This window comes from Pristiophorus japonicus, chromosome 4 (genome assembly GCF_044704955.1).
Source record: "Pristiophorus japonicus isolate sPriJap1 chromosome 4, sPriJap1.hap1, whole genome shotgun sequence".
Taxonomy (NCBI): domain Eukaryota; kingdom Metazoa; phylum Chordata; class Chondrichthyes; family Pristiophoridae; genus Pristiophorus; species Pristiophorus japonicus.
Genome location: NC_091980.1, coordinates 285,728,815 through 285,755,039, shown reverse-complemented (window position 1 = coordinate 285,755,039; position 26,225 = coordinate 285,728,815). Strand labels below are relative to the sequence as shown.

General features: G+C 46.9%; 1 protein-coding gene across 4 annotated transcripts in view; it reads right to left on the bottom strand.

The window, feature by feature from the left end:
• The window catches only part of vrk1 (VRK serine/threonine kinase 1), a 117,730-nt gene that overhangs the window by 68,274 nt on the left and 23,231 nt on the right, over positions 1 to 26,225 (bottom strand). For all 4 annotated transcript variants that reach the window (XM_070877560.1, XM_070877563.1, XM_070877562.1 and 1 more), the window contains 4 exons: positions 17,219 to 17,274; positions 7,353 to 7,422; positions 6,021 to 6,108; positions 4,170 to 4,278 (listed from right to left, as the gene is read on the bottom strand). In XM_070877560.1, the coding sequence (XP_070733661.1) occupies positions 4,170 to 4,278; positions 6,021 to 6,108; positions 7,353 to 7,422; positions 17,219 to 17,274 (323 nt within the window). The remainder of the gene's footprint in view (positions 1 to 4,169; positions 4,279 to 6,020; positions 6,109 to 7,352; positions 7,423 to 17,218; positions 17,275 to 26,225) is intronic.

Here is a 26,225-nt window from a genome sequence, read left to right as displayed (position 1 = left end):
GGCTTGAGCGGTTCCATATATGATGAGGGAGAAAGTAGAAACAGGACAGACTTCAACAAGAGGGAATTATATTGCCAGTCGAGCTGAATGAGTGGGCCAATCCGAATGTTCCGGTGTTGAAAAGCGATGACACGGTCAGAATCTGCGGAGACTACAAGGTAACGATCAACCGAGTCTCGTTACAAGACCAATACCCGCTACCCAAGGTGGATGACCTGTTCACAAAGTTAGCAGGGTGGGGGGCAGTCATTCACCAAATTGGACCTAAGCTCCGCCTGCATGACACAGGAGCCGGCTGAATCTTTGAAAAGATTGACATGCATCAACACACACAAAGAACTGTTTATATACCACAGGTGCCCTTTTGGGATTCGCTCGGCTGCTGCCATCTTCCAGAGGAACATGGAGAGTCTGCTGAAATCAGTTCCGCGCACCGTTGTGTTTCAAGACGACATCCTGATCACCGGTTGTGACACCACCGAACACCTGCACAACCTGGAAGAGGTTCTAAATCGACTAGACAGAGTGGGACTCAGGCTGAAACGCTCCAAGTGTGTTTTCCTGGCGCCAGAGATCGAATTTTTGGGGAGAAAGATTGCGGCAGACAGCATCAGACCCACGGACTCAAAGACAGAGGCCATCAAGAATGCACCCAGACCACAGAATGAGACGGAGCTGCGTTCATTCCTGGAACTCCTCAACTATTTTGGTAACTTTCTACCCGGGTTAAGCACTTTGCTGGAACCATTGCACATGTTGCATAAGGGTGATGACTGGGTTTGGGGTAAATCTCGAGACAGCCTTTGAGAAGACCAGAAACCTACTTTGTTCTAATAAGTTACTTGCACTGTATGAGCCGTAAACAATTAGTGCTAGCTTGTGATGCATCTTCGTTCGGGGTCGGCTGTGTGTTACAGCAAACCAATGTATTGGGCAAACTTCAACCGGGTGCATGCGCGTGTAGAAGTCCGTCTAAGCCTGAAAGAGCCTACAGTATGGTCGGGAAAGAGGCATTAGCATGTGTACATGGGGTTAAGAAAATGCACCAATACCTATTTGGACTTCGGTTGAGCTTGAAACCAACCACAAACCGTTCATTTCGCTGTTTTCAGAAAGCAAAGGTATAAACACCAATGCTTCGTCCCGCATCCAAAGATGGGCACTAACATTGTCCGCCTATGCCTATGTTATCCGCCACAGAGAACTGTGCTGATGCCCTCAGTCAGCTACCATTGCCCACTACCGGAGTGGAAACAGCGCAGCCGGCAGACTTGCTTCTGGTCATGGATGCTTTTGAGAGTGAGGGGTCACCCGTCACTGCTCGCCAGATCAGGACCTGGACCAGCCAGGATCCTGTGCTATCACTAGTAAAAAGTTGCGTCCTCAATGGGTGCTGGTCGGCCGTTCCCGGGGAAATGCAAGATGAAATTAAGCTGTTTCACCGACGCAAAAATGAAATCTCCATCCAGTCGGATTGTCTCTTATGGGGTAATCGCGTGGTTTTGCCAAAAAAAGGCAGGGAAACGTTTATAGGCGACCTACACAATACCCACCCAGGCATAGTGACGACGAAGGCTATAGCCAAGTCGCATGCTTGGTGGCCCGGCATTGACTCGGACTTAAGAATCATGCGTACACCAGTGCAACACGTGCTCACAACTGAGCAATGCACCAAGGGAAGCTCCATTGAGTCTGTGGCCATGGCCCTCCAAACCGTGGTCCACGATCCACGTAGATTTTGGTGGCCCCTTTCTCGGAAAGATGTTTTTAGTTGTAGTGGATGCTTATTCTAAATGGATTGAATGCGTAATCATGTCATCCAGCACATCCACTGCCACCATTGAAAGCCTCCGGGATATTTTCGCCACCCATGGCTTGCCCAATGTCCTTGTCAGTGACAATGGACCGTGTTTCACCAGCTCGGAATTAAACAAGTTTATGACTCGCAATGGCATCAAGCATGTCCGGTCTGCCCCCATTTAAGCCAACATCCAACAGTCAAGCGAAATGGGCAGACCAAACTATCAAGCAGAGCTTGAAATGCGTGACGGAAGGCTCCTTGTCTGCTCAGCTATCGGACGCAACCCCACTCGCTCACTGGGATTCCCCCTGAAGAATTGTTAATAATGGAGAGCACTCAAAACCAGGCTCTCCCTAGTCCACCCAGATCTAAATGATCATGTGGAAACCTGGCGTCACCGGCAAAACATGTACCACGATCGCGCGGCTGTATCACATGACATTGAGGTTAATGACCCCGTGTTTGTCCTTAATTACGGTCATGGTCCTAAATAAGTCGCTGGCAGTGTCTTGGCCAAGAAGGGGAAATAGAGTGTTTATAGTCAAACTATTGAATGGATAAATGTGCAGAAGCATTTGGATCAGACCAAACTGCGGTTCACCGACAACCATAAACACACACCCAACCAGCAATCGACCTCGCTGTCAATCAAGAGGATGAACCCACCATTCCCAGCAGTCCTGTCAGACCAGCCACGCCGCAGTGCAGCAATGGTCTGACCAACTCACCCATGCCAGAGTTTGAACTTATACGATCAACCAGGGAGCTTGGGGCCCCGGATCGTCTCAACTTGTAAATAATTTGTATCAAAGACTTTGGTGGGGTGGGGGTGGGGTTGATGTTATGTATGTAAACAATGTAACTGTGTAAAACTTGCCACCAGAGGGCGCAACTGTTGGAGGTCCAAGGTCACCTGCACACCTCGTGCAAGGGAGTATAAAAGGTTGTCTGCCATGCTGCTTAGGCACTCTGGAGTTATATTAAAGAGACTAGGGTCACATCAGTTTTAGGTCACAGTACTCAGTCTTGTGGAGTTCTTCCATACTTAACACTTATTCTTTTAACAAAAAAAGTAAACTGTAATTCTTAGCACTTTTTTGAAAAATAGCACAAATGGCAAGAATTCAGAAATTGAGACGGCGAAAAGCTGCCATGCAGGTCAAGACCAGGTTGAAAACAAAATACAAGTTAAACTGTGATTCCATGACCCCAAACTGAAGTCTTAAAAACTTTAGATTGTAATAATTTTCTGGAAATACTGAAAAGCAATTACAGCACCCATCGTTGTCCTCATCCTCATTCTATCTGGTAAACCCTAGAGGGGTAGTTAGTGAGAATTAGAAACAATACCAGATTGAAAAGACAACGATAGGAAAGATTAATTGCACTATTCAGGTTTATAATAATTTAAATTGTTATAAAACCATTAATAGCATTGTCATCCAAATCAATTCTCCGAGGCCTAGGGTATCCAAACTAAAGTCCACAAGCCATATGTGGTGCTTGAACCTTGGCCATCCAGCCCATGAAGCTCGAGTGAAGAATTTATTTTTGCCATAACACATTAATATGCATGATGTTTTTTAATTAGACAAAATTAATCTTAAACTATAGTCTGCAACTTAGCTCACAGGGAATGCTTTTATGTAAATTTAATTACAGAAAATTAGATTTTCATTTAGAGTGGTGGTTGATATTCTGTATTGCAATTATTCATATGTGGCCAAGAAGCTCCATAGCACACAATTAAGTGGCCCACGAAGACAGGATGATTTGGACACGTAAGTCATGTAACTTTGCATTTCTTTTCTTCCCCACAAACTGTACTTCCTTGTTGAGATACTTTCTCAAAGGCAGTGTGCAATGCGTTGTACCCTTCCCAAGCGATCATTATTCATGCTTGAACTATCTGATCATGGAAATTCAGCCCATTGCAGCATCCATACTACTGCTAAGGCTGGGATCAGCGAGCTCAGCACAGACCAAAAATCAAACTTGGTACTTCACTAGTCTGTATTGGGTGAGAGACTGTCTCCATTTCAAAGTCATCAGAGGAACATTTACTCGGCTTCATTAAATTCCACAAGGTCCCAATCTGAATTGTCAAAAGTTCTAAGTAAAGGCCAGATTATTTCCAAAAGAGAGACCTTAAGGGCAAGACCACCATAGGCCAATTGTGCACATTCTGACAATCCGTTCAAAATGAACATAGGTGGCAGACCTGCGATAGGCAGCAATAATGGGTTCAACTATTTGGAACAACTTCAACATGTTACAAAAATGCCAAATTTTCATTGATGCTCTATAAAGATTAAAATAAAATTGTCAACACAATGGTACCTTCCAGATAACAAACACTAAAACTTACCAATCGAATACCTATCTGTAGCACAAATTTCTGAGGGAATTTCTTATGGTTTTGCTCAAATATTTTCTGCAGGTCAGATCCAAATCGATCCATCACCATAAATCTGTAACTGAAGAATGCAGAAAGTGAGTTGAAGCTTAAAATGCAGTGCTTCTATAATTGGCATGTTTTGGGAGGAATTTAATCTGATCAAGTAATTTTTCCTCCGATTAGATGATGATCAAATTAAGTTTTGTCATTTTTACTTGAACTATATCATAATGTACATAATGTGCACATTTGTGTAAAGAGTGGTAAACAGACGAGAATGGGGGAAAAAAAGTCAGAATGTAACTTACACTTTTGAGTTTTTCCACTCGGGCCTAGAATTTAATGACGCCACACTGGTTTGTCAAGTGCAAAATGGTAAGCATCCAATATGGTGAGCGGTGCACGCACTCATTACTGCCCGTCAAGTATGAAACAGTAGAAAAAGAGGAATCCAGGGCCCATACCTGAACAGGCGTGAGGCCCTCTATTTGCATAAGCAAAGAGAACAACACCCGTTTGTGGTCCCAATAAAAAAATAGGGCATGCTCTGAATATTGCTGGGACAGCGGCGCTTAGGAAATAGAATTATAGAAACAAAGAATACTGCTGCACAGGAGGTTATTCAGCCGATCATGCCTGTGCAGACATGCAGCCTAACCAGCGGTCCTTAACCAGCTGGAGGCTGCACCAAGTTTAAAAAAAATACTTGCCTGAATGTGGAGCTGGGCTCCTCCCCGGTTGACTGCAGTGCTGAATACCCTCGGCCCCCTCCCAAGCCCTTCCTCCCCCAAGATCTACCCAAGGGCAAGCTGCGTGGGGATGCCCAGCAAGTATCTGCAGCTTGTTGGAACTCTTATAAGCAAGCCTTATCTTCCCATGAACCGGAGTGTCATTACTTGGTCCAATATCTAGATAAATGCAGTAAGCCCTGTTAACCTGTCACTGTATTTATTGAACAGTAAACAGATAAAAGTAGCAAGAATAGATTCACAGTAATTTATAACCAATCTCCTCAGGATATATAAAGAGAGTAACTTTTCCAGTGCTAATGCTCTATGTAAAACTGATCCTTAAAACACAGCCCCCAACTTGGGGCTTCGCTGCTGACCTACTAGAGTTACTGGCCTGCCCCGATCCCCAATAACCTCAGAATGACAGCCAACTTTTAAGCAGACATCCCCAGGTACATCTCTAAAATCTTTTGAAGTTTTATACTGAAACAAAGGGAAAAAATGTTTTAATGATCTCAAATTCAATTAGAGCTGCCAATTAAATTTTGAACATATCCACAGGATATTGTAGAGTCTCTTAATTCAAAGTCGCTTAATCCTAAATTTTTGGTACAACTTTGAATCATCAGAGGTGCCCTGCACTTAAATTGAATCATTTGTTTCGTTCTGGAGAAACACTTCGGTCAGGCATACAAGACTTAAGCTCTTCAGAAACAATGGCTGCCATAAAGATTCACATAACAAGAACTTCCTGAACTATATTCATTGCCAATATATCAGCCAGATTGGGCCATTCAAGAAAATGAAGCTATTTTTAGTCTCATGTGTACCTTATGGCTGGCAAGGAGACGACAATAATATATCACAGACAAAAATGCTCCACTTTCCTCACAGCTGCATATGCATTTCCAACTCTTATGGCCCAGAAACTGCAAAGACCACAAGACTGAAGAAAGTCACTTCATTGCACAACCACTGGGTGTTGATGCATTTTCTGGGGTCAAATATTCCTTCTTGAATTTTCACCTTTTAATGATCTGAGACTGCACACAGGCTTACTGAATTGTATTAAAATAATGGCCATACATACCTTTTGCCTCCTTTATCATATAGTCCTGATCCCCAATACTTGGGTACACCAAGGTAATTCATCTTTCGGGACGACATCCAGCTGTGAACTGTGGCCACACAGATAAATATTTCAGATAAACCATTTACACCACGTTATGAGTCATTAAAATCCCAGAATCCATGAGAAGCATAATCATATTTTATATACCTTTCAACACTGCTCGAGGAGCAATGGTTTGGAAACACCAAGGTTTGGTGCAGTCTGTTTGCAGATGCAAATATATTTGGACAATTGCAAGACAAATACAATTTTACTCCATTTTGAAATCATAATCCTTACATACTTAAAAAAAAAAATTCAACTACAACGATGACAGTAGCATAATTGCTTAATTTCCACTCCCATAGATTTGAAACATCTCATGGCTTTTCATTATGCAATTATTTGGGTGAGCAGGAAAAATTCTATTTAATTAGTGACAGCCAAAGCTTCAAATAGAATTTTTTTTGAAAATACTACATTTTGAAAGCACTGAATTTTACAATTGGTGATTTAATTTTTTACAAATTAGTTGATTGAATTATTTGATACTCATTTTGCTTGCCAGGTTCGTGAGTTAAGCCCTTCTAAACTTGTCAAAAAATATACACTTGAGAACCAAGGTGAAGACTGCTCGGTTTTCCCCTCACGTTTACTTTTTCTCAATCGTAGTCTGAAGATGCACTTTACCCAGTTTTCTCTTTCCTTTTGTTCGAAACCCACCACTTCCTTGTTTGTAGCTTCCTATCATTTTCAACCTGATTCGCTTGAAACTGCAGCTAACTGGAATGAATGTGAGTAACAGCAGCAATTCACACCAAGTCCCACTCTTGTCCTGGTAAGCAGGAACTCAAAATTAAAAGACAAGCATTGAGCACTGACAGACTTGGGAAGTGATCACTTGAGAGTATGTTAAAACCCAGGGAAGTCCATACATCTCATATCCAAAAATCTTAGCTGCTGCAGAATTAAGTATCTGACAAAAATAAATTGTTGCATATTCTGTGCTGCCTCCTAAAGGACTACTACTGTAAGTTTCAAATACTTATTTATGGATATCAGCAGTTATTTAAATTGAACTTTTACAAACACAGGATGAATCAATGGGCACAGGAATGATGCAGCAGCACAATCACAAGCACTATATATTTGATGGGTATACTGGTGTAATAAAAAAAACTGGGGATATTTAGAGGTTGCTAACAAATATCAGCACTTCAATATTATTAAATCAGATGTGCTCTGTTTGGTTTTAGGAAGAACATTCACTTCACCACACTGCATTTCTGATTTTTCAAATAATTAACTCACTTAGCTCCGGTTTTGCTGCTCTCATATAAAACTTGAGCTCTGAAAACAGTGGGCCATTGTCACTGGGTTCCTAGAAATAAAAAAGAAAAGAAAAGGAGATGGGTTCTTTTAACTATGTACAATTGAAGTCATCGTATTGTGCCTGACACACCAAACCATACAGCAAACAGTTAAAGAAAGACTTGCATTTATATAGTGCCTTTCACAACCACCGGACATCTCAAAGTGCTTTACGGCCAATGAAGTACTTTTGGAGGCGTAGTCACTGTTGTAATATAGGAAACATGGCAGCTAATTTGCGCACAAACAAGCTCCCACAAACAGCAATGTGGTAATGAACAGAAAATCTGTTTTAATGATGTTGATTGAGGGATAAACATTCAGAGTAACTATTTGTACCATCTATTTTCTGTCCTTCAGCGCCGGCATCCTCTGGATTCCGCCCCCGAGGCCTCCCATCCGAAACCAGGAGTGGGGGAGAGGGAGGCGGCGGGGGAGAGGGAGGCGGCGAGGGAGAGGGAGGCGGCGAGGGAGAGTGAGCCGGCGGTGGCGGGGAGTGAGCCGGGAGTTGGGGGAGAGAGTCAGAGAGCCGGGAGTTGGGGGAGAGTCAGAGAGCCGGGGGCGGGGAGAGAGTCAGAGAGCCAGGGGCGGGGAGAGAGTCAGAGAGCCGGGGGCGGGGAGAGAGACAGAGAGCCGGGGGCGGGGAGAGAGACAGAGAGCCGGGGGCGGGGAGAGAGACAGAGAGCCGGGGGCGGGGAGAGAGACAGAGAGCCGGGGGCGGGGAGAGAGACAGAGAGCCGGGGGCGGGGAGAGAGACAGAGAGCCGGGGGCGGGGAGAGAGACAGAGAGCCGGGGGCGGGGAGAGAGACAGAGAGCCGGGGGCGGGGAGAGAGACAGAGAGCCGGGGGCGGGGAGAGAGACAGAGAGCCGGGGGCGGGGAGAGAGACAGAGAGCCGGGGGCGGGGAGAGAGACAGAGAGCCGGGGGCGGGGAGAGAGACAGAGAGCCGGGGGCGGGGAGAGAGACAGAGAGCCGGGGGCGGGGAGAGAGACAGAGAGCCGGGGGCGGGGAGAGAGACAGAGAGCCGGGGGCGGGGAGAGAGACAGAGAGCCGGGGGCGGGGAGAGAGACAGAGAGCCGGGGGCGGGGAGAGAGACAGAGAGCCGGGGGCGGGGAGAGAGACAGAGAGCCGGGGGCGGGGAGAGAGACAGAGAGCCGGGGGCGGGGAGAGAGACAGAGAGCCGGGGGCGGGGAGAGAGACAGAGAGCCGGGGGCGGGGAGAGAGACAGAGAGCCGGGGGCGGGGAGAGAGACAGAGAACCGGGGGCGGGGAGAGAGACAGAGAGCCGGGGGCGGGGAGAGAGACAGAGAGCCGGGGGCGGGGAGAGAGACAGAGAGCCGGGGGCGGGGAGAGAGACAGAGAGCCGGGGGCGGGGAGAGAGACAGAGAGCCGGGGGCGGGGAGAGAGACAGAGAGCCGGGGGCGGGGAGAGAGACAGAGAGCCGGGGGCGGGGAGAGAGACAGAGAGCCGGGGGCGGGGAGAGAGACAGAGAGCCGGGGGCGGGGAGAGAGACAGAGAGCCGGGGGCGGGGAGAGAGACAGAGAGCCGGGGGCGGGGAGAGAGACAGAGAGCCGGGGGCGGGGAGAGAGACAGAGAGCCGGGGGCGGGGAGAGAGACAGAGAGCCGGGGGCGGGGAGAGAGACAGAGAGCCGGGGGCGGGGAGAGAGACAGAGAGCCGGGGGCGGGGAGAGAGACAGAGAGCCGGGGGCGGGGAGAGAGACAGAGAGCCGGGGGCGGGGAGAGAGACAGAGAGCCGGGGGCGGGGAGTGGGGAGAGAGTTGGGGGAAGGTGGCGGTGTAAGATCATGCACTTTCGCTGGGTAAGGGACTTCAGCTGGGGGATGCAGCACTTGCGCTGGTGTAAGGGATTTCTGTTGGGGGAGTGATCCACTTGCGCTGGGCTAAAGATCTATCATCTTTTGCTTCTCAAGTCAAAAAGAATCGAATTGCAATTTGCAAAGTCTGTCAGAACTTGGGTTGGGCGGTTCCAGTTGCACATTCCAGAGGGTGTGGCTTATTCTCCAAGGGGAGCAATCAGTAATAGGTCATGTGGTAATGGAGAGTCAATCAGAGACAAGGTGGCCATTTTGGCAGTACAAATAAACGCGTCCATAAATATTGGCCAGGACATCGGGGATAACACCCCTGCTCTTCTTTGAAATAGTGCCATGGAATCTTTTACGTCCACCTGAGAGAGCATATGAGGCCTCGGTTTAATGTCTCATCCGAAAGACGACACCTCTGACAGTGCAGCACTCCCTCAGCACTGTACTGGAATGTCATCTTAGATTTGTGCTCAAGTCCCTGGAGTGGGATTTGAATCCACAATCTTCTGACTCAGAGACGAGTGTGCAACCCATTGAGCCACAACTGGCACTGTGGCTCACTGTTAGGCCGTAATAAGCAGTAAGTGAGCTTCAGTTGTTCATGGATGCTGCATGAATCAAGATATTAATTAGTTATATACACAGCAGTACAATTTATTGCTCAATATAGTTTCAGTAAAAATTCTAAGGGCCGAACTGGTGCTTAAGTTGTACTTGATTAACGGTGGAGTGGCTGTGATGCCATTACAGCAGAATGCTGCCAAAATTAAAAAAAAGTAAACAATTTTCCAGCCCTAAAGCATTGTTGAAGAATTGGGGTGAGGGGGCAGTGGTGAAAGAAGAAAAGAGAGAGTAAAACAGTCTCTACTTTTCTATCAAAATAACATCCTCCACTGACATTTCCGCTTTCCAACTGCCCAAACTAATTTTACTTAGGAAGGGGACAGAAATTACCCCTTCATCCCATCAGACTGAATTCTAGTTCAGGTTCCAAAAGGTGGAAGGAAAGTGGACTGTTAGCAATCCCTCATTTAAGCTTTTTTCTCGCTTGACCAACAATAATGATCTTGCTGGAATTGCAATTCTACCTGTAGAAACATGGCTGCACTGCAGAAAGAATTATTTAACTGATTCATGCCCATCTGTGCTGTGCTGGTGAAAGGAATGTGGTTGGTGGGGGGGTTAATCCCCCAGCTGTTCATCATAGGCAGTCCCTCGGAATCGAGGAAGACTTGCTTCCACTCTTAAAATGAGTGCTTAGGTGGCTGAACAGTCCAATACGAGAGCCACAGTTCCCGTCACAGGTGGGACAGACAGTCATTGAGGGTAAGGGAGGGTGGGACAGGTTTGCCGCACAATCCTTCCGCTGCCTGCGCTTGATTTCTGCATGCTCTCGGCGACGAATCTCGAGGTGCTCAGTGCCCTTCCGGATGCACTTCCTCCACTTAGGGCGGTCTTTGGCCAGAGACTCCCAGGTGTCAGTGGGGATGTTGCACTTTATCAGGGAGGCTTTGAGGGTGTCCTTGTAACGTTTCCGCTGCCCACCTTTGGCTCGTTTGTCGTGAAGGAGTTTCGAGTAGAGCGCTTGCTTTGGGAGTCTCGTGTCTGGCATGCGAACTATGTGGCCTGCCCAGCGGAGTTGATCAAGTGTGATCAGTGCTTCAATGCTGGGGATGTTGACCTGGTCGAGGACGCTAATGTTGGTGCGTCTGTCCTTCCAGGGGATTTGTAGGATCTTGCGGAGACATCGTTGGTGGTATTTCTCCAGCGACTTGGTGTCTACTGTACATGGTCCATGTTTCTGAGCCATACAGGAGGGCAGGTATTTCTACAGCCCTGTAGGCCATGAGCTTGGTGACAGTTTTGAGGACCTGGTCTTCAAACACTCTTTTCCTCAGGCGGCCGAAGGTTGCACTAGCACACTAGAGGCGGTGTTGGATCTTGTTGATAGGAGGCTCCCGAGATAAAGGAAGTGGTCCACATTGTCTAGGACCGCGTTGTGTATCTTGATGACTGGGAGGGCAGTGCTGTGTGGCGAGGACAGGCTGGTGGAGGATCCCAGCTGTTACAGTACTGTACAGTACAACGCACCAGATTTCCAGTAACACGAATATACAATCCATTCTCCTAGTTAATGCATCAGTTACATTTCACCACAGCTTTCCAAAAAGATGATACCCAATTGAAACTAGTGTTATTTTAACCATTGTACTTCAATTACCATTTTTCCAATCTGTAAATGTCTCCTGTGTTTAAATCTACAAGCTAATTTCACAGAACATATTACATTTAATTTGACACATCAGTTGCAAAATGTCCTATTAGCACTTTTTTCAGCCACTACTAATCAAACAGGCAAAAGCTACAGCACAGCATTGTTTAGTCAAAGGCGTTGTCTAAATGCTACTTCAACGGATTAGAAATCAATCCAGATTAGTGTCAGTGATGCCCAAGAGAAACTTCATTAAACCAAATTGGCAACTATCTTTTTTATGCAATGAAAAAAAGCTACAGCATACAAGGTTGTCAACGGTAATATTATCGTATAGAACACAAGAACGTTCAACTACAATTATTTAGATCAGGGGTTCTCAACGGCGAGTCCGTCGCCCCCTCGAGGTCCGTGAGAGGGTTTCAGGGGGTCCGCCATAAATAACCTCCGGAGTTTAAAAAAATGAAAAATACACCATTGTCTGAAGGTGGGAGCGAGCTGAGCAAACTGGCAGTTCCGACCCTGACACAGACCTGTTTCCTCCCTCCCAAATGTCTGTGTGATGACGGCAGCAGCTGCCGCGGAGCCCAGACTTCCACTTGCTGAGAAGGGAGGTCATTCATCGCTGAATGCAGATCCCCCCCCAGCTCGAGCTCTCTGCCCTCTGCTCTGGCCAGGTCCCGCTGTATATACGGGCAGACTGGCCTGCTGGCCAAACAGTTGCAATACAACCGGCAGAGCAAGGCAGGATGCATCTATGTGTCCAACTGATTCGACATCTAGACTTGCAACCAAAAGCATCCGACTGCACCCGTAACTTATTCTGCGCAACATCGAAACTTCCGGTTAGCCGATAGATTTTTAGCAAGAGTGTTGACTCACACTGTAGTGTAGCTTCAAGGGTGCTGGCTGCGCTTTGGTGCCTAACCTCATTCATTTGTCAACTACAAGCGTATACCTTGCGTGTTAGCAGTCTTGCTCTACCAAGAAGGGCATCACAGGCAGATTTGATCTTCACACCCATTGTTGGCCTCCAGCTAGGATTTTAAGCTTCCAGGATTGACCTGGAGTCACCAGGAATAAAACATTAATCTGGACAACGCTGCAAGCAATTTGGGAGAAAACTCATTTTGGCCTTAAAATTTTTTTTTTCATTTGCATTGTACACTTTAGTTTATTAGTTATGGAAATATTGGGAGATGGGAGAGGGTGGGAGGGGGGGGGGGGGGTGGGGAAAGCTGTATGACTGACAATCAAGCAGAGAACCTGGACTGGCTGATATGCCAGAAACAGTCGGTGAGGGAGTTGGGAGTTGTGGGCGAAAGAGGGAGATTGGGGATCAGTGATTGGGCCTCATGCGGAGGGAAAGCGGGAGTGGGGACCAGTATTTTCTGTGGTGCTGGGAAAGCAGCAGCAGTAACATGGTGAGTAGGAACGGCGCTGAGAATTTTTATACACAAAAAATACGTGTATTACAGGGAGCCCCATGGAATTTTTATACAGGTACCACAGGAGGGGGGCCTCAGAAGCAAAGGTTGAGAACCCCTGGTTTAAATGACAACTTCAGTTTCCGCCTCTCGTATAAAATCAATTGCCTAAGATATCGCAATTGCATTTAAACAAACAGGTTCTGTATTAATTTGAGATCAGGGTAACGAAGGCTGCTGGCAAGATTGATGCAGGTGAACATATATTGGACTTGATACTCACTTTTGTAGCTGGAGGGCCCATGGCAATCTATTCAATCTACAGTAAAACCTGTACAAGTAAACTTGAATGTAGGGGGTATGATTAAGAAGTTTGCAGATGATACTAAAATCGGCTGTGTAGTTGATAATGAAGAAGAGAGCTGTAGACTGTAGGAAGATAGCAATGAACTGGTCAGATGGGCAGAACAGTGGCAAATGGAATTCAATCCGGAGAAGTGTGAGGTGATGCATTTGGGGAGGGCTAACAAGGCAAGGGAACACACATCAAATAGTACGACAGAAGTGTAGAGGAACAAAGAGACCTGGGAGTGCATGTCCACAGATACCTGAAGGCAACAGGCCAGGTAGATAAGGTGGTTAAGGCGGCATACGGAATACTTGCCTTTACTAGCTGGGGCATAGAATACAAGAGCAGGGAGATTATGCTTGAACTGCATAAAACACTAGTTAAGCCGCAGCTAGAGTACCACATTACAGGAAAGATGTGATTGCATTAGAGAGGGTACAGAGAATATTTACGAGGATGATACCTGGACTGGAGAATTTTAGCTATGAGGAAAGATTAGATAGACTGGGTTTTTTTTATTGGGAACAGAGGCAGCTGAGGAGCATAAAATTATTGAGCTGTATAAAATTATGAGGGCCTAGATAGAGTGGATAGGAAGATCTATTTCCCTTAGCAGTGATGTCAACAACCAGGAGGTATAGATTTAAAGTAGTTGTTTAAGGTTTAGAGGGGATTTGGGGGGAAATCTATTCATCCAGAAGGTGGTGGGAGTCTGGAACTCACTGCCTGAAAGTACTTGGATGCGCACTTAAAGTGCCGTAACCTACAGGGCTACGGACCAAGTGTTAGAAAGTGGGATTAGGCTGAATATCTTTTTGTTGGCCAGCGCGGACACGATGGACAGAAATGGCTTCCTTCCGTGCAGTAAATTTTTATGATTCTATGAAAAAATGGGCACTATTACATTGTAATAGATACAAACTGCACCATAAACCATGGACACTCGCAAATTATGAACTACGGACAGCCTTCACTGCACCAAGTCTGTTTACAACTTAAAACACCAGAGATGTAGGTAAGTGCGAGGCAGCAGCAGGTAGAACGGCTTTTATGTAATGGACATCTCTTTATCCAGCATGCACAGCAACAGGGAAACTGCTCTATCTCCAAGATTAACCGCATGCACGGATCTATGCCAGGAAGAGAGGGGTTTGGTATGCCTCAATGATTACCCAAAAATCAGGAACTCACTGTCAGTCGGGCAATCAGGAACCCTGACATTGAGTAGAGTTGCCGGGCAGCCTGGGGGGGGGGGGGGCGGGAGAAAGGTGATCGAGTTAGGGTGGTGGGAATTGGGGTGGGGGGGGAATGGGAGCAGAGGTGAAGAAAATGGTTTCCCCTTTTTCCCCCGCCCTCAGTTTCCCCTTTTCTCACGACCTTCTCTCAGGTGACCTTCTGGAATTAAGATTCTCGATTACAGTGGACCCAACGTTTATAAGGTAAATCCAATATCAGTTACAGAAGTCATGTGATCTGATGTCATGTGTCAACCATGGCTCAGTGGTAGTACACTCTCGCCTTTGAGTCCAAAGGTTGTAGGTTCAACTCCCACTCCAGAGACTTGGAACACAAAAATCTAGGCTGACTCTCTAGGGTAGCACTGATGGGGGGTGTCACACTGTCAGAGGAGCCGTCTTTCAGATGAGACGTTAAACCGATGTCCTGTCTGCTCTCTCAGGTGGACGCAAAAGATCCCATTGCACTATTTCGAGGAGGAGGAGTTCTCCCTGGAGTCCTGGCCAATATTTATCCTTCAATCATCATCACTATAACAGATTAACTTGTTATCACATTGCTGTTTGTGGAAGCTTGCTATGCGCAAATTGGCTGCCGCGTTTCCCACACTACAATGGTGATTACACTCTAAAAATCCTTCATTGGCTGCAAAAGTCCTGAAAGGCACTATAGAAATGCAAGCCTTTACTTTTCTGAAGTCACATGATCAAACATCACTGTCAGATGTCATGTGGTCAGAACATCAGATGATCAAATCTCCAGGAATGCCTCTAGCCAGAATTGACAATCCGAATGCACCAGTACTTCAGGTACTGATGACCTGCTAACAACCGCCTGCACACACCGCAGCATTTCAAACATTTGCAGCTGCAGCACACATGGGGAGGGGGAACCCCCCCCCACCCCCTCTAATTTGGCTGGGGATCAGCTCGGTCCCAAAGCCCTACAACAGCCAACTCACCCTTGTAAGCTGCCAATGAGAAAGATCCCAGGATGAGGTCATCCCGCCCTCAATGGAAAAGGACCCTGGGATGGCAATGAACGAGGAAACCCAACGAACACAAAACAAAATGAAATCACATCCCCTTGGCAGGGCTCCAGAATTAGGCACGATCCCAGGTGAGGGTGAAAAAAGAAATGCTGCAGGAGATACAGCCAATACCGGAATATTTTGCTCATCCAGTTTACTGTACAGACAATGATCATTTTGAAAATAAGAACACCTGCAAATAAAGCGGCACCTGATTCAAGTCTCTTAGGTCACTGGTTCTCAAACTGGGGTCTGTGGACCTCGGAGCCTATAGAGACTTTCTAGGAGGTTCGCGGAGAGTCAGGTGCTGCTGAATGGGACGGTGGCAGCAGAGGCCGTGTGCTGCAGGAAGGGGGAAGGGGAGAAGGCGGGAGCGGAAAAAGACTGCGGGGCAACAGATTCTTTTGACAGGCCTGGCAGCAGAGGGAATCAATCACAAAGCAAAATGATGGGGTGCAGCCAATGGAAAAGCAGGAAGGCAGTGCCGCGGCTGCCATTGTGAATCGGGACGGTTGGAGTCGGGCTGTGGCTCTACGTTTCTCCCTTCCCCGGGCCAAGCGGTGTTGTGACGATACGAATCACCCGCCCGCAAGGCGAGGTTTGTGAAGCACTTCATGGAGAAGCTGCTCTCGGAGATGCAGCGGGACGAGGTCCAGCCGTTGTTTGTGCAGTCCGGCAGCATCACGAGTGCGATTTGGTGAAGGTGAGATGGTAGAGAGTGAAGGAAATGGGGTAGAGAGAGGAATGGGAGAAAGATGGAGATAGTAAGAGAGAGAGGGAGAGTGTTTGGGGAAGAGTGACAGGGATGGTGTACAAATTGAAATGGGTAGAGGGATGAAGGTACAGAGAGTGTAGTGGGAGAGATAGTGAGAGATATGAAGGTGATTCTATGAATCAAGCTACAGGGAGGGGGCAGCAGAGGGGCAGGAGGGGGGGGGGGCAGAGGGTGCGGGAGGGGGCAGAGGGCAGGAGGGGGCAGAGGGGCAGGAGGGCGCATTAGGTATCCCTAATTTATAGGTTTCACTGAGAAGTGAAAAGAAAATACTTAGAAGAGAGAATAATTTTCTTAAAATGTTAGATAGCTGTAGCTGTGTCACGGGGTGCTACGACGTAAACTAGATCAGCTTATCTAGTCAGCAGAGTAATGGAGTGGAATGCTGATAAAGTTGGAGGCAGGGGAGTGGAAAACGGCAGAGCTACCAACAGCATAGAGTACTGTGGTATTCCCGATGATCCACTAATAGGAGTCGTACATTATGGATTATTGAAGTATCACTACCATTCTTCTTTTTAGTGTGTTTTACATCTCGCAACTGAAATTTTATCCGGTGAAGTGTACAAATCCGGACAGACAGAGAGACAGATAGACATGCCCAAAGAATCTGGCCTTGCACAGAATATATTTAATTTACTGCCTGCTAAAGCTAGAAAATGAATTTGTGCATTCAGAATTAAAAGTATCTAAATGCAATTTAAAAATCACATTTGTTCATTTTCAGGCTACCAGAAACTAACCAGGTTTTAAAGCAACATAAATATTAAATTAATGGCTATTTTCACCACTGCCTGCAATCCTGGTACCTCAAAGCAGTCTGGATTCTGACGGTTAACTGGCAAGCAACTGTTCTACTCCAAGAGAAATGCCAGAAATTACCGTAGCAGTACATTTCAACACAATTCACAGAAATCACAAATCAACATAAAAAGGCCCAACTTTGCTTGTACTTACCACTTTAATGACATATGAAGCACAATTCCCAACTGCTTTGGTCGAATTTTCATCAGCTAAAGCACAAAATAAAGTCAAAATGTAACTATAATTTCATTCAACTGAAATATCAGCTCCATTCAACAGTAAATAACCATACCAAATCTACAACATTTCACACACCATGTTAGAGCACGTTTCTATTTTTTGGGGAAGGAGAGAGGTTAACAGAATTCCTTTGGGGTTGAGTCAGCTTGAAGGTCACATGATGATGAGAGATTGGAACCAAGTCAATTCTCTGACAGACTCAGTAATCTAATACTTGAGCCAATGTCTCAACAAGTAGGGTGGTCCAAGCTAGAAAACTGTAGGAAACTGATAACTTGTAGTTTTAGTTGGTTAAACTCCAGTAGTCCCCTCGTATGGAGAAACTACACATTTTTAGCCCTTGCCCACTATGCCCAAGTTCACTGGGTTTGGATTACTGGGATATGTCCCCAAGAGAGTGTATAAACTTCATATTATACAAACAGAAATTCTATATATGTGGTGGTGAGTTTCCGTGACTCAGACACATGCCTGACCAAAAAGAATTAGGAATGCACAGAATTTCACAAATCTAGGTATGCCGTACCAAAATGCTCCAGAAGTAGTTGTAGAAACAATTCAAAAAACAGTTAGTGTTTCCTTCTTCTCTTGACAACATGAAATAAGTGCAATTTAAGAGGGAGTATTTTCAGGTAATCTGTATTATCCATGTGTTTGATGCAATATATACAGTTATACGTTGATGTTTCAACTTTCAACTTGAGGCAGGGTTTCCACTCGTGAAAGTTACCAAGAGACTCCTGCTGGTAAGTGTGCATCTGGACACGTTGGGTTGAGGAGGATTTCGGTCAGCTGTGATGTCCTTCATGTTTGAGAAGGCTCCTGATCATCACTAGCCATCTGCACAATTTGCTGGAGTGCTACAGGCACCCGTGGGATTATACTCTTGCAATACTTATCTCTCAGAAAAGGAACATTCAGAAACAAAGTTTAGCTCCTGCAACTTAAACTTCTTATGTAATTTCACCTCAAATTGTACATTTATATTCTACTGTGTCTAGTCTAAAAATGCACATGTAAAACCTTGATGTCTAAACAAAATGGGGACATATTTCCCCAAACCATGAAACAAGGATAATTTGAAGCTGAAACCTGTTCTCCCTACCCCTACATGCTATCTTGCTTAGTTGACACCCCTTCCATCATTAACTTAAACGCACGGGGAATGAAATGGGCATAAATATGCAAATTATACAACAATGTACAGACAACTCTCGATTATCCGCACACGGATGCAACTGGAATGCGTTGCAACGGCATTTAAAATTCCGTGTGCGCGCGCGTTGCTGCAGCCGCTGTCTCTCGCGGCCGCTGCTGACGTCGGAGTCCTTTCAGCCTGGGAAGGCATCGGGCCGCTGATGTTGGAGTCCCCTCAGCCCAGGAAGGCATCGGGCTGGTGCGTTCGGAGTCCTTTCGGCCTGGGAAGGCAGCACACTCCAGAACCCCAGAGCTAGACAATCTCCTCCTCGAGGCCACCTGCATGCATGCTGGTAATATCCATACTTAACTGGCTCGTTACTGTTTGTTGCTGATTTCACAGTATTTATTCATTGAAGTTTTAACTTTATAATGTCAACTCGCTCGAACAGATAAATCTTTTACCCGGCATAGCCCAATCCCCGAGGGACCCGGATAATTGAGAGTTGCCTGTATGCTGCAAAATAACAAAAGTGTAAATCAAAAGCATATAGCATTCATAGAATCTAAGGGGCCAAGTTTCGGCCTGAGTTGCTCCTGTTTTTTTGAGCAACTGGTTTAGAATGGAGTATCTTAGAAATTGCAATTTGCGGCATTTAGTGTGCTCCAATTCTAGTCAGTTAGAACAGTTTCAGTTTGGAACAGAATTTTTTTTCCAAAAGGGGGCGTGTCCAGCCACTTACGCCCGTTTTGAAAGTTTAGGCAGTGAAAACTTAATCCAAACTAACTTAGAATGAAGTGTAGATTTTTGTACGCTCAGAAAACACCTTGTCTACACTTAGAAAATCAGGCGTAGGTTACAAATCAGGCGTAGAGAATTGGGGGGGGTTGGGAGAGTTTAAAGGGAAGTTTACAAACATTAAACAGTTCAGTTTTACAAATAAAGAGCCATCATCAATAATAAATGATAAATACATCAATAAATCAACCAATAAATCAATCAAAAAAATTAAAAAATCAATAAATAAAACATTTTCTACTTACCGACTGCAGCACCGGGAGCCCTCCAAAAGCATGCTGGGACGGGCCCCGCACCCCGGAGTGTGTCTCTATCTCCCCGGGGGGAGGGAGGAGAAGGAAGGGGGGGAGGGAGGAGAAGGAAGGGGGGGAGGGAGGAGAAGGAAGGGGGGGAGGGAGGAGAAGGAAGGGGGGGAGGGAGGAGAAGGAAGGGGGGGAGGGAGGAGAAGGAAGGGGGGGAGGGAGGAGAAGGAAGGGGGGGAGGGAGGAGAAGGAAGGGGGGGAGGGAGGAGAAGGAAGGGGGGGAGGGAGGAGAAGGAAGGGGGGGAGGGAGGAGAAGGAAGGGGGGGGAGGGAGGAGAAGGAAGGGGGGGGAGGGAGGAGAAGGAAGGGGGGGGAGGGAGGAGAAGGAAGGGGGGGAGGGAGGAGAAGGAAGGGGGGGAGGGAGGAGAAGGAAGGGGGGGAGGGAGGAGAAGGAAGGGGGGAGGGAGGAGAAGGAAGGGGGGAGGGAGGAGAAGGAAGGGGGGAGGGAGGAGAAGGAAGGGGGGGAGGGAGGAGAAGGAAGGGGGGGAGGGAGGAGAAGGAAGGGGGGGAGGGAGGAGAAGGAAGGGGGGGAGGGAGGAGAAGGAAGGGGGGGAGGGAGGAGAAGGAAGGGGGGGAGGGAGGAGAAGGAAGGGGGGGAGGGAGGAGAAGGAAGGGGGGGAGGGAGGAGAAGGAAGGGGGGGAGGGAGGAGAAGGAAGGGGGGGAGGGAGGAGAAGGAAGGGGGGGAGGGAGGAGAAGGAAGGGGAGGAGGGAGGCTGAACGGGCCGGGCCCAAGACTTCGGGCGGGGCCCGCCCCAGCACCGGATTTACAGATCGGTGGCCAGGGGTTGGGTCGGCTCCGGGTTTGCGGGGGGGGAACGCAAATTGGATCGGGTCCGGGGGGGGGGGGGGGGGGGGGGGGGGGGAAAAGAGGGTTGGGAGGAAGCAGGAGCTGGGCGTGGGAGGTGCAGCCTGAACCACGCAGCCCCAGTGAGGCCATTCAGCCAGGGCTCGGGGCTGCGTGCTTCGGGCCCCTCCCACAGAGTTTTGGGCGCCTGGAGCTACTGCACATGTGCAGAGGTCCCGGCACAGTTTTCAGCACAGGGACCTGGCTCCGCTCCCCACAGCTCGTGCTGCGCCACGCCCAGCTCCAGAGGACCTGCAGGGAGCCGGAGAATCGGTAAGTATTTTTTAGGCGCACTTTGTGGCGCGAAACTTGGGCGATTCGGCTGGAGTTGCTCCTATTTTTTTTCTCGCCATTTAGTTTGCTCCAGTTCTAGTGAGGTAGTTTAGTTTCGTTTTAGTTCCGTTTTTTTTTCAAAAGGGGGCGTTACCAGCCACTTACAGCTGTTTTGCAAGTTTAGGCAGCGATAAGTTACTCCAAACTAACTTAGAACAGAGTAAGTGTAGACTTGTTTAACTAATTTACTGGAATTCTTTGAGGATATAATGAGTATGTACCGATGATGTGGTATATTTAGATTTCCAAAAGGCATTCGATAAGGTGCCACACAAAAGGTTACTGCAGAAGATAAAGGTACACGGAGTCAGAGGAAATGTATTAGCATGGATAGAGAATTGGCTGGCTCAAAGAAAGCACAGAGTCGGGATAAATGGGTCCTTTTCGGGTTGGAAATCAGTGTTTAGTGGTGTGCCACAGGGATCGGTGCTGGGACCACAACTGTTTACAATATACATAGATGACCTGGAAGAGGGGACAGAGTGTAGTGTAACAAAATTTGCAGATGACCCAAAGAGTAGTGAGAAAGCGGGTTGTGTAGAGGACACAGAGAGGCTGCAAAGAGATTTAGATAGGTTAAGCGAATGGGCTAAGGTTTGGCAGATGGAATACAATGCTGGAAAATGTGAAGTCATCCACCTTGGGAAAAAAACAGTAAAAGGGAATATTATTTGAATGGGGAGAAATTACAACATGCTGCGGTGCAGAGGGACCTGGGGGTCCTTGTGCATGAAAAAAAAATGTTTTTATTCGTTGCCAATCTTTCCAATTCTTTGTCAGATCATCTTGTCAGATTCCAAACGCCAGAGGTCACCTTGCACACATCAAGGATCACTCTGCGCCAATGCTCTTAGCCAAAAGGCCTAGAGCCACTGCACCGTTCCTGGAAGTACTGCAATACCAGGTTCGTGCCATGGAGGTGGGTGTGTGCCCCCCACCCACCTCCATGGAGGTGGATGGGTCAAGCCACCCCATGAAACTCTTTTGAGTTCAAGCCACCCCATGAATCCCAAAAAAAGTTAGTTTGCAGGTGCAGTAGGTAATCAGGAAGGCGAATGGAATGTTGACCTTCATTGCGAGAGGGATGGAGTACAAAAGCAGGGAGGTCCTGCTGCAACTGTACAGGGTATTGGTGAGGCCGCACCTGGAGTACTGCGTGCTGTTTTGGTCACCTTACTTAAGGAAGGATATACGAGCTTTGGAGGGGGTACAGAGACGATTCACTAGGCTGATTCCGGAAATGAGGGGGATTACCTTATGATGATAGATTGAGTAGACTGGGTCTTTACTCGTTGGAGTTCAGAAGGATGAGGGGTGATCTTATAGAAACATTTAAAATAATGAAAGGGATAGACAAGATCGAGGCAGAGAGGTTGTTTCCACTGGTCGGGGAGACTTGAACTAGGGGGCACAGCCTCAAAATACGGGGGAGCCAATTTAAAACAGTGTTGAGAAGTAATTTCTTCTCCCAGAGGGTTGTGAATCTGTGGAATTCTCTGCCCAGGGAAGCAGTTGAGGCTAGCTCATTGAATGTATTCAAATCACAGATAGATAAGATTTTGAACCAATAAGGGAATTAAGGGTTATGGGGAGCAGGCGGGTAAGTGGAGCTGAGTCCACGGCCAGATCAGCCATGATCTTGTTGAATGGCGGAGCAGGCTCAAGGGGCTAGATGGCCTACTCCTGTTCCAAATTCTTATGTTCTTATGTACGCTCAGAAAAACCTTGCGTACACTTTAGAAAGTAGGCGCAGGTAGCCAGAGATTTGGGGGGTGGGTGGGGGGGGGGGGGGGGGGGGGAAGGGAAGTTAGGGGAATTTCCAAAGCATTTAACACTTCACTTTTAGCAATAAAGAGCCAGCATCAATAATAAATGATAAATAAATCAATAAATCAACAAATCAAAAATAAAATTTTAAAAAGCAATAAATCAGTAAATAAAAAATTATTACTGCAGCACCTATCTGTTCAGGAGCACCGGGAGCCCTCCAACAGCACACGCAGCCCTGCCTGCTGAGGAGGAGGTCGGGTGGGGCCCGCCGAAGAGCTGATCGGGCGGGTCCCGCAGCCGAGGTGGTGTTCGGGCGGGGCGCGCCACCAGGGAGGAGTTCGGGCGGGCCCCGCTGCTGAGGAGGTGGTTGCGTGGGGCCCGCCGAAGAGCTGGTCGGGCTGCCCCATCGCGGAGGTGATGTTCGGGCGGGTCGGTGAGGAGGCCTCGAGGTAAGGGCAGTGGCGACAAGGCGAGGCCCGAGGTCAGGCAGCGGCGAGGCGAGGGACGGTGAGGCAGGCAGGCCACTCGGCCTGGGATAGGGGCAACGAACATCATGACGTCCCTTCGACCAGTGATAGGGTCACCCGGAGACAGGACGCGCTGGGAGGGCCAGGAGCTACTGCGCACACGCGCAGCTGCCAGCACTCCTTTCGACGCAGGGCTGTAGCTCTGCCCCCAGCTGCTTGTGCTGCGCTGCTCTGACTGCTAAACTCGGAGAATTGTGAGGCAAGTTTTAGGCGCGCTTTTAATTCTACAAAATAGGCTGGCTTCTCGAAGGTGCGCCGTTCTGCAGGACAGCCGAAACTTGGGCCCATAGAATGGTTACAGCATGGAAGGCCATTCAGCCTGTTGAGCCCCTCTGCAAGGGTACCTCAGCTAATCCCACTCCCCCACCTTATTCCTGTAGCCCCGCAAATTTTTTAAATCTCAGGTACTCCCTTTTGAAACCAATGATTGAGTCTGCCTCCACCAGCCTTTCAGGCAGTGCATCTTAGATCCTAATCACTCGTTGTGTAAATAATTTTTTTCTTGTGTCGCCTTTGGTTCTTTTGCCAATCACCTTAAATCTGTCCCCTCTGGTTCTCGACCCTTCTGCCAATGAGAATAATTTCTCTACATCTCCTCTGTCCTGACCTCTCATGATTTTGAGCACCTTTATCAAAGCACCTCTCAATCTTCTCTGCTCTGGGGAAAACAACCCCAGCTTCTCCAGTCTATCCACGTAACTGACGTCCCTCATCCCTGGAATCATTCTTGTAAATTTTTTCTGCACCCTCTCTAAGGCCTTCACATCTTTCCTAAAGTGCAGTCAGTGCCCAGAACTGAACACAATATTCCAGTTGAGGCCAAACCAGTATTTTATACAGGTTCATCATAATTTCCATGCTTTTGTACTCTATACTTCTATTCATGAAGCCTAGGACCCCATAAGCTTTTTAAACTGCTTCCTCAACCAGCCCTGCCACCTTCAACGATTTGTGCATATATACTCCCAGGTCTCTGTTCATGCAACCCCTTTAGAATTATACCCTTTAGATTATATTTCCTCTCATTCTTCCTACCAAAATGTATCACTTTGCACTTTGTGTGTTAAATTTCATCTGCCACGTGTCCTCCCATTCCACCAGCTTGTCTATATCCTCTTGAAGTCTATCTCGAGCCTCCCCCTCACTGTTCACTATACTTCCAAGTTTTGTCTCATCAATAAGTTTTGAAATTGTGCCCTGTACACCCATATCCAAGTCATTAATATACATCAAAAAAAGCAGTGGTCCTAGCACCGACCCCTGGGGAATACCACTGTATACCTTCCTCCAGTCTGAAAAACCACCATTCACCACTACTCTGTTTCCTGTCGTTTAGCCAATTTCATATCTATGATGCCATTGTCCCTTTTATTCCATGGGCTTCAGTTTTGCTGGCAAGCCTATTGTGTCACCTTGTCGAACACCTTTTGGAAATCCATGTACACCACGTCAACCGCATTGCCCTCATCAACAAACTCAATCAAGTTGGTTAAACATGATTTGCCTTTAACTAATCTGTGCTGGCTTTCCCTAATGATTCCACACTTGTCCAAGTGACTGTTAATTTTGTCCCTGATTATTGCTTCTAAAAGCTTCCCCACTAGAGGTTAAACTAACCGGCCTATAGTTGCTGAGTTTATCTTTGTACCCTTTTTTGAACTAGGGTGTTAACTTTGCAATTTTTCAATTCTCTGGCACCACCCCCGTTTCAAGAGAGGATTGGAAGATTATGACCAGTACCTCTACGATTTCTTCCTTCACTTCGCTCAGCGTCCTAGGATGCATTTCATCAGGTTATGGTGACTTATCTACATTAAGTACACCCAGCCTTTCCAGTATCTCCTTTGTCAATTCTTATCCGATCCAATATCTCCACTACCTCCTCCTTTACTACGTCTATGGCAGCAGCATCTTCCTTGGTGAAGACAGATGCAAAGTACTCATTTAGTACCTCACCCATATCCTCTGCCTCCATACATAGCTCTCCTTTTTGATCCCTAATCAGTCCCACCTCACCTCTTACTATCCGTTTACTATTTATATGCCTACAGAAGACTTTTGGATTACCTTTTATGTTAGCTACCATTCTATTCTTATACCCTGTTTGCCCTTCATTTTCTTTTTCACTTCTCCTCTGAACTTTCTATATTTAGCCCGATTCTCAGATGTATTCTCGATCTGACATCTGTCAAACGTGCTCTTTTTCTGCTTCATCTTAATCTCTATCTCCTTCGTCATCCAGGGAGCTCGGACTTTAGTTGCCCTACCTTTCCCCTAGTGGGAATCCACTTCGACTGTACCCAAACTATTTTCTCTTTAAAGGCAGTCCATTGTCCCACTACAGTTTTGCCTGCCAATCTTAGATTCCAATTTACCCAGGCCAGATCCGTTGTCATCCCACTGAAATTTGCCTTTCTCCAATTAAGTATTTTTACTCTAGATTGCTCCCTGTCCTTTTCCATAGCTAATCAATGAATTTATTCAGACTTCGGCTCCCCACATTCCACTGTAAAATACTGATGGCAAACGTAGTATTTTCTGGATGAGAGACACTGTGGGGAGCAGGACTGTGGCAAAACGACTGCAAAGAACACAAACAGATGTGGCACAGAAGACAACTAAATGGATGTTCTATAGGTATTTTTAACCATCATGGTAAATCTTTCTGCTTTGCAAGACTCTTAGTTTGTTATTCACACACATACAATCTGTGGAGCTGGAGTATGCAGAACAGGATATACAACTGGCTATGCTCTGAATTTTGTCCTGCGCCTCAGTTTCTATACCCACAATTTAGTGATGTTTTCTATTGCTTAAGGATTCTGTCATTTCTCAATTTGGACGCAAGAAAGTTACTTGTTTCCAGACCCGTTTTTTTTTTAAATATGTATTTTTAGATCTTGCACACCAAGCCAAAATCAGAAATTCAACTGTGGAATCTGAACCCATATTATGGCACCAAACATTGTATTATAGGTATTTTTTTTCCTTTCATGGAGGTGCAAGCTTGAGCTGTAGTACCAACAGTTCTTTAGTGCCTCAGCTAAGTGGCCATGAGATGAGTGAGCACCAACAGGAAGTGTTAACAGGCTCTTTAATCCTGGGAGTCATCAATGGATGGCCACTACCTATCGTGTCCAATCATAAATGGAATACAAAACATTTTCCAGCAACGGTGCCTCCCATTTAAATCACATATGCTTTAATA